The sequence below is a fragment of the Nicotiana sylvestris genome, chromosome 12 (assembly GCF_000393655.2).
Source record: "Nicotiana sylvestris chromosome 12, ASM39365v2, whole genome shotgun sequence".
Classification (NCBI taxonomy): Eukaryota; Viridiplantae; Streptophyta; class Magnoliopsida; order Solanales; family Solanaceae; genus Nicotiana; species Nicotiana sylvestris.
The window spans coordinates 96,619,531-96,638,273 of record NC_091068.1 but is presented as its reverse complement, the minus strand read 5'-3'; the positions used below and the strand labels follow the sequence as shown (position 1 = coordinate 96,638,273).

Genomic DNA, 18,743 nt, shown 5'->3' with positions numbered 1-18,743 from the left:
GGCTGGTAGACAGATGTCATATATATGGATACTTGTATGGCCTTGTCAGCCTATGTTTTGATTTTACAGATGACCATCTCGGTCGTATAGGCTTGTATGTCACATGTATATGTTTGTATACCATGTTGGGTCGTCCTATATCGAGTATTCTCTTATGTTTATTCTGGTTTTCTCATGAATGCTTTCTAGTTCATTGGAGCATGATAGTATGATACGAAGGATATGTTACGTTGGTACTCGATTGAGTTAGGCACCGGTTCCCGTCGCGGCCCTTCGGCTTGGGTCATGACAGTTAGTCAAATTAACAGTTCTAATAGACTGTCTAATTATGTTGCCCGCATGTGGTTTTAACACGATACCGAGCCTGGACCCTTTCGCATTGGATTCACTGTTCTTGAATAGGGTCCATATACCCGAATTAGTCCCCGAGGTGAGCTGCAATTACCTTCCGACCTCGGGTGTCAAGGCCGGTGTAAAGTCGGCCACAAAGTCTGCCAAAATCTAAGATTTTATGGCATTCCGGGGTCGATACTCGATATTGTACCCGCTGATCTCCACGACCCATTTGGCTAGCCGACCGAGAGCTCAGGCTTATGCATGATATTCCTCAACAGGTAAGAGGTTACGACATATATGTTGTGGCATTGAAAGTATGATTTTAGTTTCCTGGAAGCGCTTAGTAAGGTGAGCGCTAACTTTTCTAGGTTAGGATACCTTGTTTCGGCATCGCCTTGGGTTCTACTAACATAATAAACGGGAAATTGTATACCTTCTTCCTCCGGACTAACACACCACTTAACCCTTCCTCGGAAACCGCCAAATAGAGGTACAGTTGTTCGTCTGCCATCAGGGTGTGCTGCAAAGGGGGCTCAACAAGTATCGCTTGAGTTCTTCCAAAGCTTGTTCGCATTCCGAAGCCCAAGAAAAATTGTTCTTCTTTTTCAACAGCGAGAAGAACTGATGGCTCTTATCCGATGACCTCGAGATGAACTGGCCCAACACGGCTATCTGCGGCCAGTCTTTGAAATGCCTTAGCGTTGTCGACTACGGTGATGTCCTCTATGGCTTTTATTTTGTCGGGGTTGATCTCTATCCCCCGATTAGATACCATGAACCCGAGAAACTTGCACGAACCGACCCCAAATGCACACTTCTTCGGGTTAGCTTTATGCTGTACTTCCTTAGTATGTTGAAGTTTTCCTGTAAATGTTTCAAATGGTCCTCTGCTCGCAGGGACTTAACCAACATATTGTCAATAAACTTCCATTGATTTTCCTATTTGTTCTTCGTACATCTGATTTACTAGGCATTGGTATGTGGCACCGGCGTACTTTAGTCCGAACGGCATTACATTATAGCAGTAGATGCCGAACATTGTTATGAAAAAAGTCTTCTCTTGATTGTCCGGGTACATCCGAATTTGGTTGTACCCAGAGTAATCGTCGAGAAAACTGAGTATCTCGTGTCCGGCCATTGTGTCGATCATTCGATCGATGTTAGGCAAAGGGAAAGAATCCTTCGGACATGCCCTATTTAGATCCTTTTGATCTATGCACATTTTCAATTTATTCCCTTTTTAGGTATTACCACTACATTAGCTAACCTATCCGGGTATTTAACTTCTCGGATGGAACCTATTTTTAGAAGTTTGGATACCTCGTCCTTGATGAACGCGTGTTTGATCTCGGATTGCGGCCTTCTCTTCTGCTTGGCCGGATGGAACTTTGGATCCAAACTCAACTTATGAGTGGTTACCTCCAGTAGGATCCATGTCATTTCTATATGGGACCAGGAAAAACAATCGGCGTTAGCTTTAAGAAAATCAATAAGTTTTTTCCTGGGCTCGAAGGTTAATCTCGTGTCCAGGTATACCTTTCGATCCGGTAGGTGTTCGATTAATATAACTTGCTCCAACTCTTCGACCATTGATTTTGTGGCATCGGTGTCATCAGGTGCTATAAATGATCTTGGGACACTGTAATCGCCCTCCTCATCTACTTCTTGTTCTTCTTGCTTCTCTGGTTCGGCTGAGGCTGGTATTATCGATTGCTACTTAGTTTCTTCTTTTTTGTCCGGTCCCGTACTTCTTGATGTTGAGACCACGGGTACCGGGATCACTTCATCGGAAACAAACATTTTCCTTGCGGCTAGCTGCTATCCATAGACCATTTTAACTCCCCTCGGTGTGGGAAATTTCTGCGTTTGGTGTAAGGTCGAAGGTACCTCCCTCATGTTATGGACCTATGGCCTTCCGAACAAGCGTTGTACCTTATATCCCCTTCGATCACGTAGAACTTCGTTTCTTGGGTTTTCCCGGTAGTGTTCATGGGCAAAGTTACCTCTCCTTTTGTGGTCTCACATGCCATGCTGAACTTATTAAATACCCTGTTTGTTGGCGTTCATGTTCCTAAAGTGGCTTTTGGCTCGCTCGCTTAGGAATTCTCGGAGGTGCCGTTGTTGAATAATCGAGCAACTTCTTCTCTCAATTGTCGGCAATCTTCGGTCCTATGACCGTGAGTGCCGTGATACTTACACATCAAATTAGGATCTCTCTGGCTAGGGTCGGACCGCAATGGTCGGGGCCACTTGCTCTCTTTGATGCGCCCTATGGCCGATACGATGCTTGCAGCGTCCATGTTGAAATTTTACTCCGATAATCTTGGTGTTTCCCTACTCCCGAGTGACCTGTTGAACCCGCTCTTTCTCATCAAGTCCCGGCCGCTCGACCCTCAATCACTTCTCTTCTCATTCCTAGTTGGGTGACGTCTGGATCCGTTTCCCCTCAGATCTGCGATGTATGGCTGATATCAATCCTGGGCAGGCATTGGCTCCTGATCAATGGCGCTCTTAGATCTATCATTGGTTCTGACAGGGTAAGCAAATCTAGAAGGGGGCCCGAGTTGGTCGTCTTCGACCCAGATCTTCGATTGGTACCGGTTGTGGATATCGACCTAGGTTACCGCTGGTACTCCACCAAATTTTGTTTTAGCTGTTGAGAGGCCACGGAACTTCGGGGGTTAAGCCCCTGATTGAATGCCTGAACGGCCCAATCATCCGCAACTGGTGGCAAATCCATCCGTTCCCTAGAATCTTGACACAAACTCCGTGAGCATCTTGTTGACCCTTTGTTGTACTTTAATGAGATCTGACTTTCTCGTCTCGACCTTGATGGCTCCGGCATGGTCCTTTGCGAAAGCATCTGCAAGCATAGGAAATGAGTCAATGGAATTTGGAGGCAAGTTGTGATTCCATATCATTGCTCCATTGGACAAAGTTTCTCCAAATTTTTTCAGCAACACCAACTCGATTTCGTCATCTTCCAAGTTGTTCCCTTTGATCGTGCATGTATAGGAGGTTACATGCTCATTTGGATCTGTGGTCCCATTATACTTGGGAATGTTGGGCATTCAAAACTCTTCGGGATCAGCTTCGGAGTTGTGCTCGGGGGGGGGGGCTTCTAGTGCTCCCGGGATTTGATCGACCCTGGAGTTGTATATTTCTACCTTCTTGTCGTCGGACTCAATCTTTTTCTCGCCTGAATCCACCTGTTTTGTTAATGCTTCGAGCATCTTCATTACCTCCGAAGTTTCCCCAGGCTCGACTTCATCCGGTCTCACGGCAACCTGTTCATCTCTCCGAGTATTTTTCTGGGATTGTTCGTGCTCGATCCTGCCATTGCCGCTTGTTGAGCATGCAACATTTCGAAAATCAATCGTAGGCTCACCCCATCACCTTCACCTTCGGGTGCTTCTTGAACCGTTGGTCGGGGTACGCCGCGGACACTATTTTCGGGATCAGTTGGCAAATTGATATTGATGGTCATCTGCGAATTAGCATCGACCGGGTCGGCGGCTAGGACCCCATTGGGATCGGTAGGAGGCACATCATTATTGGGCACCATATTATTATTTTCGCCGTGATATCCTAACTCAGCGTCAACGTTCAAGTGAGCAAACTGAGAGTTTGACATTCTTAGGCTGACCTAGAATTAAGATTTTAAAGAACAAGTGTAAAATAGAGTATGTTATGGAGATTCGTATCACATCACCAATATTATCCTTAGCCCCACGATAAGCGCCAAACTGTTTACTCCAAAATTAGGTAACAATTAAATTTGTACGCGGTTTAAAGGATCCAGTGGTCTAATTTAACACGAATAATTAAGAATAACGGATAACTGAATTAAAGACGAAGTAAACGATCAACCCAATCGCAATGTTTTGACCAAGCCTGATCTTAGATTTAACAGTGGAACTCGTCCTCAATTGGACCCTCGATTCAAGCTCGGTCGCGAATGAAGAAAAGAACAAGTGAGTAATGCCTTTAATAGTAGCTAGAAGACAAAAGTAAACTTTTATTGCTTTGAATTGTGTGTTACCACGTGTCAGACTAAAGAAAAGCTTCCCCTTTATATAGTAGGAGAATTTTAGTCCTAGTACAAGTCTAAAAAAGGTAAAATTCTTCTTTTTCTGGTGATTGTTGATCCATAATTGATACTGAACGGGATTCACGCCGTAATATCCGATTGAGGGCGAATATTACGGTCCCCTATCCCTGGTGCATAACCGTTCACCGCGTTTCTCGAGGTCCAAAAGCTATACTTGGTCCAGGGTGCAGCGCTTTACCGTGTCTGATCTCAGATACATCGTTCCTTCTTCCTGGGTCTCGATGTGAGGGGATCCTGGCCTCGATTATAATTACGTCAATCCTTACTTTCCTTTCGTTCTCTCATCGGGGAATCTGGAAAAGTTCTGCCCCCAATTTTACCCGTACACACACCTAAGAGCAGTTTGAGCTGTATCTTTGCCTACAAATACCACATTATGTGCTAAAGCTGTTTTACATTTATACTTGAATTTTTCTTTTCTTTTTGGAGCTTATAAGTACTCGACTGCCAAGAAAAACAAACCCAGAAACTAATCATGCATTTGACAACTTTGAATTCATCGCTTTCAGAAACACATCGAAATCGTATACAAGGATTTATTTTTATATCCCATTAACAACTGCAACACAGTGGCTTCTACAAGAGAGTGACTTAACTTCGCCCAACTCGATCTATTACAAAACCAACAAAAGCATACAATCTGAAAACAAATGATCAAAACGAAAAGATACTAGTAAAAACCCACAGGTAATTGTACGATTCACATGCTTCTAAGCGATCAGGAAAGGCAAAACGGTTAGCATGAAGGACTCGTAAGAGAATGTAGCCGAGCCAGAATATGAAGTATCCTTCTCCTTGAATTTGTCAGTTAGTCCCTGCAAAAAAAAAAAAAAAAAAAAAAACCCCATGTGAGAACACAAACACCTAAGAGGTCGTTTGGTACGAGGTATAAGAAGGTATAAGGGTGGTACAAAAATTTAATACCACCTTAATACTCTGTTTGGTTAACAAACCAAGTATAAGTTATACCGGTGTTAATTTTAACACTGGGATAACTTATACCTTATAGAAGGTGGGGTAATTAGCACCGGTATAACTTATACTTTTTTCTTAGAAATTATGCAATTGTCATTCTTAATACAATATACCAAACAATGAATAAACAACAATCCCAGCATAACTAATCCCAGTATAACTTATCCCAATATAACTTATCCCGGCATAACTTATACCGGTATAAATCGTATTCCAACCAAACGACCCCTAAGTGAATATACAAAAAGGTTGGATACAGCTAGGAGAATGTATTCAAACGGCAGAACAGACGAAGACAGTGTAGCTTTACCTTAACAGTGAGGCAGCACCTGAATCAAGCAAAGGAAACAAAAGTGCAAATACTTAAATTAGCAAAATGTAGAACAAAAGAGCCGAAATAGACATAATAGAACAGTAACAAGAAAGATTTGCATTAATGCAGAGATACATACTCGATGAAGTTATCATATTCAATGGCCTTATTCTTTCCACCAGTTTTGTCAAACTTGGAGACCAGCAAATCCAGGATAGGAGGTGATACAGCATATCCCAGGCTAAGTAATGCGTCTCTCAGTTCAGATGAATCAATTCTTCCACTCCTATCCCTGTCGAATCTCTCAAAAATTCCCTGTGTACAGGAACTTCCAATCAGATTGCATAAAGAGGGAGATCCTTTTTGAGCCAAAACATAGAACACAGAGAAATTCAAAGGTGAAGATAGAAGAATTTTTCAACTTATAGAAGAATTTTTCAACTTACTCTCCACTCTTGAAGACTGTAAAAGACTGAAGTGAATTCTTTGGGACCTGCTTCCGGATAAGAAAATAGATCAACAAGTTAAAAAAAAAGGAAAGAAAAGTTCAATATACTCAACAATTTTTTCCCCATAAAAGTATATCCCCAGCTCAACTCTGTCGGCATCATCAAATGATACTCTTGATTAACTTCAGAGCCAATAACACTTGAAAATTGGAAATATAGAGAAAAGGCCAGTAGGAAGATAAATTCAGCATATTTCTGCTTTCATCTTTCCTCTTCAAAAATGTCGAGGAAAAGATAAGTTTAGAGCACATGTTTGCACACAAAACTATTTACTGCCATACCGAAACTAAAATTTCTAAAGTTGAATAATGGTTCTTCCAGGACAACTTTCAATCCATAAACAATGTACAAAGTTGCGTTTTCAATAGGCAGTTTTGTTCTGCCACTTAACACTCAAGATGTGCTTTAATGAGATTCTTAAAAAGAAAGGAAAAGAGAAAGGAGAGGTAAAAAAAAAAAGAGAGAGAAGGGAAAACGGAACTTCCGTCGCTATTCGCCATATTGCCACAGGCTCATTTGTTTTCCTTTTACAGACAACTAACTGCAATCACTAATTTGATGCATTTCATGCAACTCTGCTACAGAAATACTCACTGAATTGGGGCCTCAATATAGTTGCCAGAACAAAAAATTCAGACCGCGCACATTTCTATATACAGCTGGAAGAGGTCAGGTCATATGATCTTTTCAGCTTACAACATGCTCTAGATTTTCCTCGCTTCACAAGGAAACTATGTAATACAGCTTAGAACAAGAAAGTATTCAATTTATCAAAATAATGTTCATAAAGCAAGATAGTACCAAATTTAGCAAGATAATTTTTAAATATGAACTTGTGAACACGCTTGAGTATATTAATCTATTTGCCTAGTTATAGAAAATTCTAATCTGCTTTGTAAAGATCTTCCTGCTGGAAAAAATGTCCTTTTTTCCTTTTCTATATGGTAAACCCCACCCTGAAATTTCCCCATCAAGGGACCAACAGCTTCTTCTCTTACTTTTTCCCCTTGATGACTCAACAACCTGTCTCATGGTAGGAGGTAGACTGTCCATTTCAGCAGGCTAAAATATATGTCAACAAGATGAAAAGAGATATTGGTTTGCTACATGTCCAACTCAGAAGAAGTAAAATGGTCAGGCAGTTTATGTAACTAAATCTTGTAGGCCTGTTATAGGTCATATCTTCCTGGCCGATATAGGCGTTATGGATGGCCCACCAATGCAGTGGCTTAATGTTCATAGAAACTATACAGCACTAATCAGAATAACTTATCTATTACAACTGGTTAGACCAAATTACCTTCTTCAACCACTCTGCTCACAAATCAACCTAAGCATTTTTTTACTTGTACATACTGCATATTATCTTTTGTACAAGACATATCATTTTCAATGTGGAATTATAACCAATTCCTTTGTTTTCTATGATCCATGGGAAAAACTGAAATATTAATTGTTTTAACCACAAAATACACTGCAATTCCTTCAACAAACAGATGCCCAAATGGAACAGAATGGATATTGAGGGTTCAGACGATGCTGAGCCCAATTAGTTTGAAATTTAGACGTACTACCTCAATCCCAATTTATGTGACACTCTTTCTTTTTAGTCTATCAGAAAAGAATGACACAATTCTAAATTTAGAAACAGTTTAACTTTAAACTTTTAATTTAGCTCTTAATGAGCTATGGCTTGTCTTACCAATGAATGCTCATGAGTTATGCCTTGTGTAAATAATTTTTACACAAGCAATGCAAAACGAACTGACAGTGAAAAGAATTTTTAGATCATTGTGTTGTTTATAACCTGTTATATTAGGTAAACTTACCACATATTGTAGGTTACCGGTGAATGCTTATTAAATAGGTTACCTGCAATTACCTTTTAATGATATGATTGTGTAAATAATTGGGTTGGTGCACAGAACTTAAACTCTCTTCTAAAATTCCATGTTCGGTCAAACATACCCCATAAATTGTTGTTGTAGAGGACACATACAAATAAAATGCGACAGTGAGAGTGAAATTACCGATTTTTCTGGTGTTGGTATTGGTGAAGAGATACATAAGGAGATGGACAGTCCTCAAGCTGAAGCTCTGGTTATAAGAAGAAAGCGCCTTCTGCAGCTCCTTATCATCGATTAACCCACTCCCATCCTGATCAGCCAGCTGGAAACACGCTATCACATTCGGATCGGTGCCAGGTGGAAAAGCGGAGGGCACTAGTGAAGCAAATGGGCTCGTAGCCCCATAAGGAGCTGGCGCGTGGTACCCACCGTAAGGAGACGCGTGTGGGTTATTATCTTTCGGGGGTTTGTTCGGATCACCGTAAGGAGCTGAAGGTGGTGGAGCCGGGTAACCACCGTAAGACTGTGGTTTGTTCTCTTTTGGGGGTTTATGCGGATCACTACCGTAAGATGGTGCACCTGTGGAGTATGGAGAGGGGACGGGGGCGTAAGGGGAGTGACTTTGTGGTGGGGCTGGGGCACCGTATGGGGCGGAGGAGTGACTTTGTGGTGGTGGGGCACCGTAGGCCGATGATGAGGGCGGTGGTGGGGCACCGTAAGGGGATGATGAAGGTGGTGGAGCAGCGCCGTATGGGGTGGAGTACGGCTGAGGTGGTGGTGGCTGACCGTAACCGTAGCCGGGAACGTTATGCGGGTAACCGGACATGGTTGTAACGTTTTTAGAGAGAGTAATTGAAAATGTGAAAAAGGAAAAAGAAAAATATTTGTGTGATTTTGAAAGGAGAGTCGATCGAATAAATAGTACTAGGAGAAAGGTCCTGGAATTGGGTATTATTACGCGGTTGCCACTTCTGTACTTCGTTAAGCTACCGCGGATTTTGCAAAACCGAAAACTCCCCAGAAAATATAAGTACTATTCATTCTATTTTCTTTTTCTCCTGTATTTCATTTGTTTTTCATATTTTATTAAGTGAAACTGTGAAAGTATTTGTATGATTCGAAATGAAATACCTGTCATTTATTTTTTAACCAAATATGTTAAAGTAATTTCGTATGTTGCACGAACTATGGTGCATAGTGAATCTACAGGAAACAAAATGTTTTGTTTTGGCAGAATAAAAAAAGTAAATGAGTAAACAAAAGCTCTTTTCCTTCTATAAGTTAGTGGGATATATCATACACAATTAATTACTATTGTAGTTTAATGGAAAAAATTGATAATCTAATTAACACATGAGTATTCTATTTTGATTTTGTATTAATTTAAAATTTTAATTGCTTGACCAAAAAGTATTGAACTTTTTGTTAAACTAATTAATGATAAAGCAGAGGATAAATATAATAAATTCTAAATCTAATATTGAAGGATATTAACCGCACGGGTAATGTCTAAGGGTAGTGAATATCAGATATGAACTCAATGATTATCAATGAATACTATAATAATAAGAACATGCACTAAATATGTAGACAATGACAATAAATATAATAAGAGGTAATTTATCACTCAAATATTATGTGACTTGGATGATTCTTCCACCTGACAACAACGTGGAATAATGGGAAGTGAAGATGGATAGAGAATCCTCGGATCTAGCAACCAGAGGGTGAATAATATATGTTGAGTCAAGTATTCCTCTTTGTCAACTCTTTACAAAGTGATTTATCATGAAGTAAAGTTCTTTTTTTGTTTTCTATCTCTTCCTATTTATAAGAGATATTCTCAAGAAATCCTAAAAAGTACAATATAAGGAATATCCAAATGAATATTCCTTGCGTCCATTTCTATGCGTATCCTACCGTTACTTCTTTACTCCAGTTGCTCGTCCTCGGCAATAATCCTTGTGAGGACGACTCCTCGTTGTAATGCCGTAGTCGACCCCGTCCTCGATCTAATTTATTTACAATTATCAAGTCGTCAAATTTAAACCAATACAATAGTAATACAGCTTGTTCAACTTGTTACTAATCCTACTATATTTTCTTTGTTTGTGAATGAATACATTATTGTAGTCTCATTTTTCAATAATGCCTGAACTCTTTCTTGTGTCTAATGAGACAAAGCTTTGAAGCGGGTAATTCGTCATGGGAAATCACCTTGGTAGCTTTGCCCCCTCGCAGAGCCATCAATATTCCTGATAGAAAGAATCAAACGTGGAATGGTGCGAATGACTACTACATTAGGAGCGCAGTTTACTTCACTCCCGGTAACATGCTGTCGTAACAACACGACGAGCGAAAGCGGCTATGTGATCACGACTTCCGATACAACATTAATCCAGACAAGCTTATTGGCTTTTCAAGTAGAGAAAGGTGGAAAGGAAACTCCAGGAAAGTAGTCATCTATATTATATTAAAAGCACGAAGGCCATTAGCGAAATGTCATTCGCCTTTTATACCCTTTAAAATATACAATTCACATGGGACAATATAGTAATTTAAGTTATTCATTAATACTTAAAAATATTCATTTACTTAATTTTGTATTATTTTGGTATATTTTGCTAGAATTAATTGTTAGTAAATTTTGCCTTAATTATTTGGTATAACTTTTCTTCACGTTTCTCACAAAAGGAAAGTTAATAAATCAATTTTTCTTCAAGCTTCTTAAACAAGGAAAGTTAATAAATAAATAAATAAAATTCCTAACTTTCGCTACTTGGTTGTTTTTTGAAAAAAAAAATGAAAAGATACACTTGGTTCACTTTCATTAAATAACCGTATGTCTATTGGAGTTGGTTAAATTCCCTTTATTTTTTGGAGTAGTAAATAATTGGTAATTTTCTTGTACACTAAAAAAGTTAATAACTTTTTTTCCTTAACTATTAGTGCTTCGTTCTAACCTCAACAAATGACATTATTTGTTAAATTATCTAAACTAGAAAATTTTGTTGTATTAGATTCTCCACGAGCATATTATTCCTTTCATGTGTCAAATTGTGTCTATAAAAGAAGTTATATTGTCACAATTTAATCGTCAAACTTCGTCATATTCCAACATCGTGATTGCAGGTTTTGTTTCTTTTACTAATATCAACATCTTTTGCTACTTCGTATTTTGCAAGCACATTTACATGCATCAATTGTTAATGTTGCATCGAGAATTTATCTTTAGTGTTGCATGAAGAAATTTTTACTATATAATTTTTTGTTTCATGTTTTAGACGTGGCTAATTTCACCTCTCACGTAATTTACAAATTTAATACTGGTTATTGAATAATTGCAATTCATCGCAGAAATTGATTAGACATTCGACCTAAGTTTTATTACTTAAATATTAGTAATTTTTTTCTTTGTTGTATAATTAATAATACTTATTGTTGTGCAACCTCAAGTTGCTTGTTTTAAAAAAATAAAAAATAAAAATTAGACTATCTCATTTAATTTTGTGTAATATTAATACAACATGATTTATAATTATGTTATTTGCAATTGCCATGCTTGATTCACTCAGGTTTCACCAATTACATCCGTTCAGGTAAATAATCTTCCTTATATCATTAAAAAAATCAATTATGGATTTAGTCACTTTGATAACTTATAAAACTCTTACGCATGCTTTATTTTAGGTACACCTGTAATGGCCAGTGAAAAAGAATTGTCAGACCAATGTGTCCCAATTAATAGTGTAAGAGTATCTTCTTTATGTTGGGTAATACGAGTCTTAGTGTTTAGGAGTGGAATAGTAACAAAGTTCAACAATAAGACAAATCAAGGCACCCGAAAAAATTGTGACATTAGTTGATAAAGAGGTAAATATTATTTTATATAAGTAATTTATTTCATGTCTTTTGATATTAGTTTTAACCATCAGATTAAACTTAAAGTGGAACTTTTTACAGGGAACAAAAATTTACGCTACACTTTTTAGTGGTTATATTGAGAAGTGGAAAAAACATTTACACAAAACAAGATCGGTTACATCATAAACGGAGGCATTAATAGTGTTAATCCTAATTTTCAATCAGTGCACAAGGAGCTTGAGATTGGATTTAAGGAGAATACTTTTGTTGAAGAAAGCAACAATCGCTTTTCGACCATTGGTTTTTCAAATAATTTTATTTCATTCGATGAGGCATCAAACTGCAACAATGGAACAATTTTTGGTAAGTTCTTTAAATTTCATCCAGTAAGCTTTCACTAAATATATAAATAATATTTTACTTCTATTCGCCTTATTAATTTTTTAGTAACATACATATATTTGTTTTAATATTCTTTTTAGATATAGTTGGAATTTTAGTGGATGTTAAACCCTCAATGGGAGAAGATGCAAAGAAACGAAGGGAAATAGTGCTTATCAACGAGATGTAAGTTAGAAGTTTTAGTTTAAAATGTTAAATATTTCTTCGTAATTATTATGTTTAATTATAAATTTCAGAGTTGATAGAAAGACTATAATAATATGTTAATATTTTCTTTTTTATGAAATCTCCTCAACTATACACAAATTAAGTATACATATTATATATGAATTTTACATATATTATAACTATATATTATATTTATTTTATAGATTCTGAACTGTTTCGCTGAATGCGTCGACAATACCATTTTATATTAGAGGTGCCTTCCTCTAGAGGTGCCTTCCTCTTATCAGTAACAATTAAAGCAACATTCTTCCTAGCGCACATCAACATTCTTCGACAAATGACAGAGGATAAGCAATAGTCCAGCTAATGGGTCCAGTAACATCACTACATCCAAGCTTCATTGTAATACTCAATTTAATATCTACATAACTTTTTTGCATCATCAATTGCTATTAAACTTAATTCGTTCTTATTCAATTTCATATACACTATTTTGGCAGCTTACCATTTAAATGTTTGTTGCATCATCAATTACCTTTATACTTAATTCTTTCTTATTCTACCTATTAAAATGTGTTCTTTTGTGCATAACGCATAATACACGTGCAACGCACGTACACTAATTCTAGTTAAATAAAAAACGTGTAACGTGTATATAATATGTAAATATATATTTAAATTAGTAAAAATATTATTCTGACGGCAAAAATTAATTAAGAGTTTAATCAAGATATCTGAACAAGCACTAAGTTATTCTCGTATTCTTAAATAAAATGTAGTAGAATAATAAATCTATTTCAGTAGGAAAAAACTAAGTAATAACTTGATTATGGTTATCTATCGTTATACCTATAATGATCCGGCCATTACTATTACTATTTATAATGGAAAAAAGCATTTACCTATTTATATAACGAACAATATAGTAGGTCATAAATTGGGGATATTGAGGAGAAGAGTGACACATGATAGTCACGTGAGTTAGTGTAGTTAGCTGAAGGTTAGTTATAACTAATTATGTGGTTAGTGGTTAGATAGTTAGTGGAGAATGATTAGTCCAACTGTCATACACATTGTATATAAGTAGGTGATAGGCTATAATTGTGTATTTTAGTCGCTTATTGTACTCTAATTTACTGCACTTTAATTGAGTTTGAGCTTTAATCGCTAGTGTTTTGCACTAAATATGTGTTTTATGCCTTGTAGGAGTGATTCCGATCTATGTAGGCGTTATGGAATGAATTCAAGTGATTTGGAGCTTTGAAGTCTGAGTAAAGCCCAGGACATTAAGCCGGGATCGTGTTCGGAGGTAGTGTACCAAGTCGGGATGTTAAAAGAGGACGAAATAAGTTCACTCTGAGAAAATTACACTGCCGCGCCGCATAGGATGCCGCAAGGCGCGGCGCAACAGTGTAAAATGCTGTCTGATGCGAAAAGTTGAGGCTGCTGATAATTTCCATTAGTGTGCCGCATGGCACGGCGCATGGTGCGGCGCGGTTGTACAAATTTCACAGAGCCAGAGTCCTATTTCGCGCAGGAGAAGGTGTTTAGTCTGGTCCAGACCCTACTTGGTATAAATACATATAAAAACGTTATTTTGAGGACTTTTGACAGAGCTTAGCATGGGGAGACGCACTTTGGAGCAAAAATACACACAAGAACATCTCAGATTTCTTCATCTTTTCTACTATTTTTAGTTATTCAAAACTGATGCAATTGTTTTATTACATCATGAGTGGCTAAACACCCATTGTTCTGGGGTTGTGATTTAGCCATGAATATTGTTGTTTGATATTAGCTTGACCTTGATTATAATTCACCAATATATGGTTGTTTCTTCAATTTTGTGTTTAATTGCTTAATTGTCTGGCCAGCAGTTAGGTTCTATTTACTATCTATGCTATGCTTGGGAAAGCCGTGTTTAGATTAGAGAAGAATTGAAGAGAGCATGATCTTAACCCTTAGGGGGAGCGGATTTGTGGTTAGGATAGGAATATACCTAGTCACCGTGCTTAATTAAATATCGTGATCTTAATGTGTTCTTAATAGATTAATTTCATAGGAATATAGGCATTAATCTATTGAGAATAGGTGAGTAGTACTTCGGGAGAAGGCTATGAGAGAATTTATTGATTAATTAGCAACCATGAGTGAATTATATGAAAGGGAGAGTTAATTAGAACACAATAGGATTGGTGAATCGATCACAACCCTAGAATAGTTGTCTCTATTGAATACATAACAATCATTCTACTTCTTGATAATTTAGTTATTACCTAGAATTGTAGTTAGCATAATTAAACTCTTGAACTCGAACTTAGCTTGATGGAATAACAATATTGTTGTTTAGTGAGTAGTTGATATAAGTCTCTGTGGGTTCAACACTCGACTTATCATTTTATTACTTGTACGACCACGTATACTTGCGTGTGCGTTTGGGAGCAATAAGTTTTTGGCGCCATTGCCGGGGACTTGAATATTAGCTACTTGCTAATTTTTGCTTTAATTGTTTATTTCATCGAGTCTAACGTTACTTTATTGTTGCTCGGATCTCAGGAACTTTGATTGAATGCGTAGGGTTAGAAGCCAAGACCGACTTCAAGGCTTTGATCCTGAACCTGAGAGAACATTTCACAGGAGGTTGAGGGAAGCAAGGGACACGAATAATATTCAGGCACTTGTTCAATTTCCTGTGGACATGGCAGAGGAGCAACCCATGGCTGTTCAGGAGGTGGCGATGCCCAGCGTTGCTAATGTCACCTCCAGTATAGTGAAGCCCAGGATCACTGGGCACTTAGAACTGAAACAGAGCATGATCCAGCTGCTTCATGCAAACGGGCAATTTATGGGTCTTCCACACGAGGATCCAAAGCAGCATATTCTGAACTTCTTGGAGATTAGTGATACTTACATCACTAACGGGGTCACTCCAGATTATGTGAGGCTCACACTTTTTCCATTCTCTCTATTGGGCGAGGCTAAGCGGTGGCTAAAGGCAGAACCAGCTAATTCAATTACAACATGGAATGATTTGGCGAGAAAATTTCTGGCAAGGTTCTTCCCTTCGGGCAAAACTACAAAGATCAGAAGTGAGATAGTTGCCTTCAAACAGAAAGCGGGGGAATCTTTATACTCAGCTTGGGAAAGGTTCAAGGGGCTACTCAGAGACTGTCATCATCAAAATCAGACGAATGAAGTGTTAGCTCACACTTTCATAGAAGGGCTACATTCTGAAACAAAGATCGTGGTAGATGCTGCAGCTGGGGGTCAAGTGTTGGAGAAAAGCTTTGACGAGATATATGCATTATTGAATAAATTCTCCAAGAGCAATCCGGATTGGCAAGCAGAGATGGGCAGACACACAGTGCAAAAGTCTGCAGGGGTTCTTGAGTTAGATGTCGTCTCAGCATTATCAGCGCAGATTGCTACACTGACCAATCAAGTAAACCAGATGAACTTGAGTATCAACAAGTAACAGGTACAACAAGTTCAAATATTTTGTGAAGTATGTGGAGAGGGTCACATGAACAATATATGCCCAGCAAATCCAGAGTCTGTATATTTTGTGGGTAATGCAAATCGAGGCCAAACAAATCAGTATGGGGACACTTACAATCCCAACTGGAGGACCACCCAAACTTCTCTTGGGGTGGAAACCAAGTTCCTCAGAATCAATATAAGCCTCAAGTACCTCAACAGCAATATAGACCACCTCAGGTTGAACAACAAGTGAGTCCTACAAATTACCTTGAAGACATGTTGAAAAAAGTGATGGATGAACAGCAAGCCCTCTCTAAGAAAGTGATGGCTGAACAGCAAGCCCTCGCCACAACAGTGAGAAATTTGGAGCGTCAAATAGGATAGCTTGCCAGTGCTCAAAACACTAGACCAGCTGGAGCTCTTCCAACTGATACCGAGCCCAATCCTAAAGCTTAAGTCAACGTGGTTACCTTGAGAAATGGAAGAGCACTAGAAGAAGTTCCAAAGAAAAAGAAGAATACAGATCATCCTGAAGGAGAATTAGCCCCCAAGCCAGTTGAGGGGAATGAGAAACATGATAAAGGACCCAAGCCAGTAATTGAGACTAGGCCACCACCTCCGTTTCCACAAAGACTGTAGAAGCAAAAAGATGATGCTAAGTATAAGAAATTCCTAGATATTTTGAGCCAAGTGAGTGTGAATCTGCCTTTGGTGGAAATTTTGCAGGAAGTGCCTAAGTATGCAAGGTATCTCAGAGATATTGTGGCAAACAAACAAAGACATGCAGAGTTCGAAACAGTTGCACTTACTGAAGAGTGTAGTGCCAGAGTTCAGAGTGAACTTCCTCCTACGTTGAAGGATCCTGGGAGTTTCACAATTCCTTTGTCTCTTGGAAAACAAGAAGTTGGTAGAGCCTTGTGTAATTTAGGGGCCAGTATAAATTTGATGTCATCCTCTTTGATCAAGCAACTCGGACTGGGGGCGCTTAGACCTACTACAATCACTTTACAGCTAGCAGCTAGGTCACTAGTCATGCCCGAAGGAATTATTGAGGATGTGTTAGTTCGAGTGGGAAAGTTTATTCTTCCTGCTAATTTTATTGTTCTTGATTACGAGGCAGATATGGAAGTGCCCATTATTTTGGGGCAACTATTCTTAGCTACTGGTGGAGCAATTATTGATGTGAGAGCAGGGAAGTTAAAAATGAGAGTTGACGATGAGGAGGTCACTTTTAATGTGTACAAGGCACTTAAGCTTCCTAAGCATTATGAGAACTTGTGCATGATTACTGTGGTAGAATCGAAGGGGATAAAGCAGAGTCCTTATGTAAATTATAGTGATCTAGATGGGACAACTGAGTTAAAGGAGGTGGTATTTCCAGCTGAGCGTGTTAAGATGATTGAGAAAAGAACCAGAGATGAAAGAGGAGACCTTCCGAGAGCGTGCAAAAAGGCTAGATTTCATGGGAGAAAGAAAAAGAGAAAGCGCCCAGCCTGAGCAGAATAGCAGAGTCGTGCCACGACTATAAATAAGGCGCTTGTTGGGAGGCAACCCAACCTGTATATCTTTTATCTATTGATTAATTTTTTTTTAGTGTAAAGTTTTGTGTTGTTTTTATTTTGCAGAGTAGGAGAAGTCTGAGTACCCAAAGTTGAAGTTGAAGAGCATGTTTGATCTTAAGTGTGGGGTCATCTCAGCCCTTAATATTGAAGATCATGTCCGAGCTAGGTCTGAGAGAGTCTCAGGGGGTATTTCTCACCCTTGTTTTAATATTTCTTTATGATCATGCATCGAGGACTATGCATAATATAAGTGTGGGGTGGGAGAATTCTCTAGATGATAGTAGGAAGTTGTAGCATTTATTTGCTGGGAAAGAAATCGAAGAAAAAAAAATAAAAAAATTGGACTTTTCCCGACGATGGATCTCCTAGACAGTTTTCTTGAGGGATTTAAGTCTAAAGAAAAAGAAGAAAAAGATTTTCTTTGTAGGTAGTGTAGCAATTTTCCCTTGATTTTTCTTTGTGTCGCGGTTCTTTTTCAAGGGTTTTGTTTGAACCGGGTATAGTTAGTTATTTTTATTTTTTAGAAATAGGAAGTCTTGTGCTATGTTTTGAATTGAAGCAATCTCTTTTAACCTTTTCATCCTTGGGAATAGTGAGTACTTTAGTGGTGACGCTTAGGCTCAATTTTTGACTCTTGTATAAGTACCTTAAATTGTATGATCTTAACTTTGCTTAACTTCTTTGACTAGAGTGTCTTGATGAGTTCAATCCTGAGTGAGTTATGTGCCATGTGTGTGTAAGGTTTCGTGTTATTCTGTGCATTACATTTGATGTCTAGAACTTGCCCCGTGTGTTTGCAAAGCGAAATAGTAGTGTTGTTCAATCTTGGAAGTGATATAGGCATTTCTTTTTTGAGCCATACATATACTTTACCCGCCTAATTGCTATGTATCATAGTTAACCCCTTTGAGCCTGTAATCTTGTTTCTTTGGCAACCACATTACAAGCCTTACCCAGTTGTTTGAATTAACCATCTATTTGAACATTTTCACCTCTCATGAGCACTTGAATTGTTATGAACTTTGTAAAAGTTAAAGTGTGGGGTGGTTGGGTTAGCTTTTGAGTGGAACTAATGTAATAAGGAGAAAGGTGCACTGTTTTGAAAAAGTAAGAGCCACTTGAATTGGAAAAGAAAAAAAAATTAGTTGTATTGCTGATAGTGGTGACTGTTGATGT

The 18,743-nt window shown here is 38.3% G+C and overlaps 1 protein-coding gene across 1 annotated transcript; it reads right to left on the bottom strand.

Annotated features, from left to right (window-relative positions):
- Nucleotides 1-4,969: 4,969 nt before the first annotated feature.
- On the bottom strand, nucleotides 4,970-8,985 carry LOC104214808 (calcium-binding protein CBP-like). Its single transcript, XM_009764529.2, has 5 exons — nucleotides 8,275-8,985; nucleotides 6,182-6,228; nucleotides 5,875-6,050; nucleotides 5,733-5,751; nucleotides 4,970-5,262 (listed from the first exon to the last, which is right to left on the bottom strand). The coding sequence occupies exons 1-5, from the start codon at nucleotides 8,915-8,917 to the stop codon at nucleotides 5,158-5,160; spliced, it is 990 nt and encodes a 329-aa protein (XP_009762831.1). The 5' UTR covers nucleotides 8,918-8,985; the 3' UTR covers nucleotides 4,970-5,157.
- Nucleotides 8,986-18,743: the final 9,758 nt, after the last annotated feature.

Coding starts and splice junctions, on each gene's coding strand:
- LOC104214808 (XM_009764529.2), bottom strand. CDS start 8,917: ATGTCCGGTTACCCGCATAACGTTCCCGGCTACGGTTACGGTCAGCCA. Junction 6,229..8,274: donor TACCAACACCAGAAAAATCG/GTAATTTCACTC, acceptor ATCCGGAAGCAG/GTCCCAAAGAATTCACTTCA. Junction 6,051..6,181: donor ACAGTCTTCAAGAGTGGAGA/GTAAGTTGAAAA, acceptor TCCTGTACACAG/GGAATTTTTGAGAGATTCGA.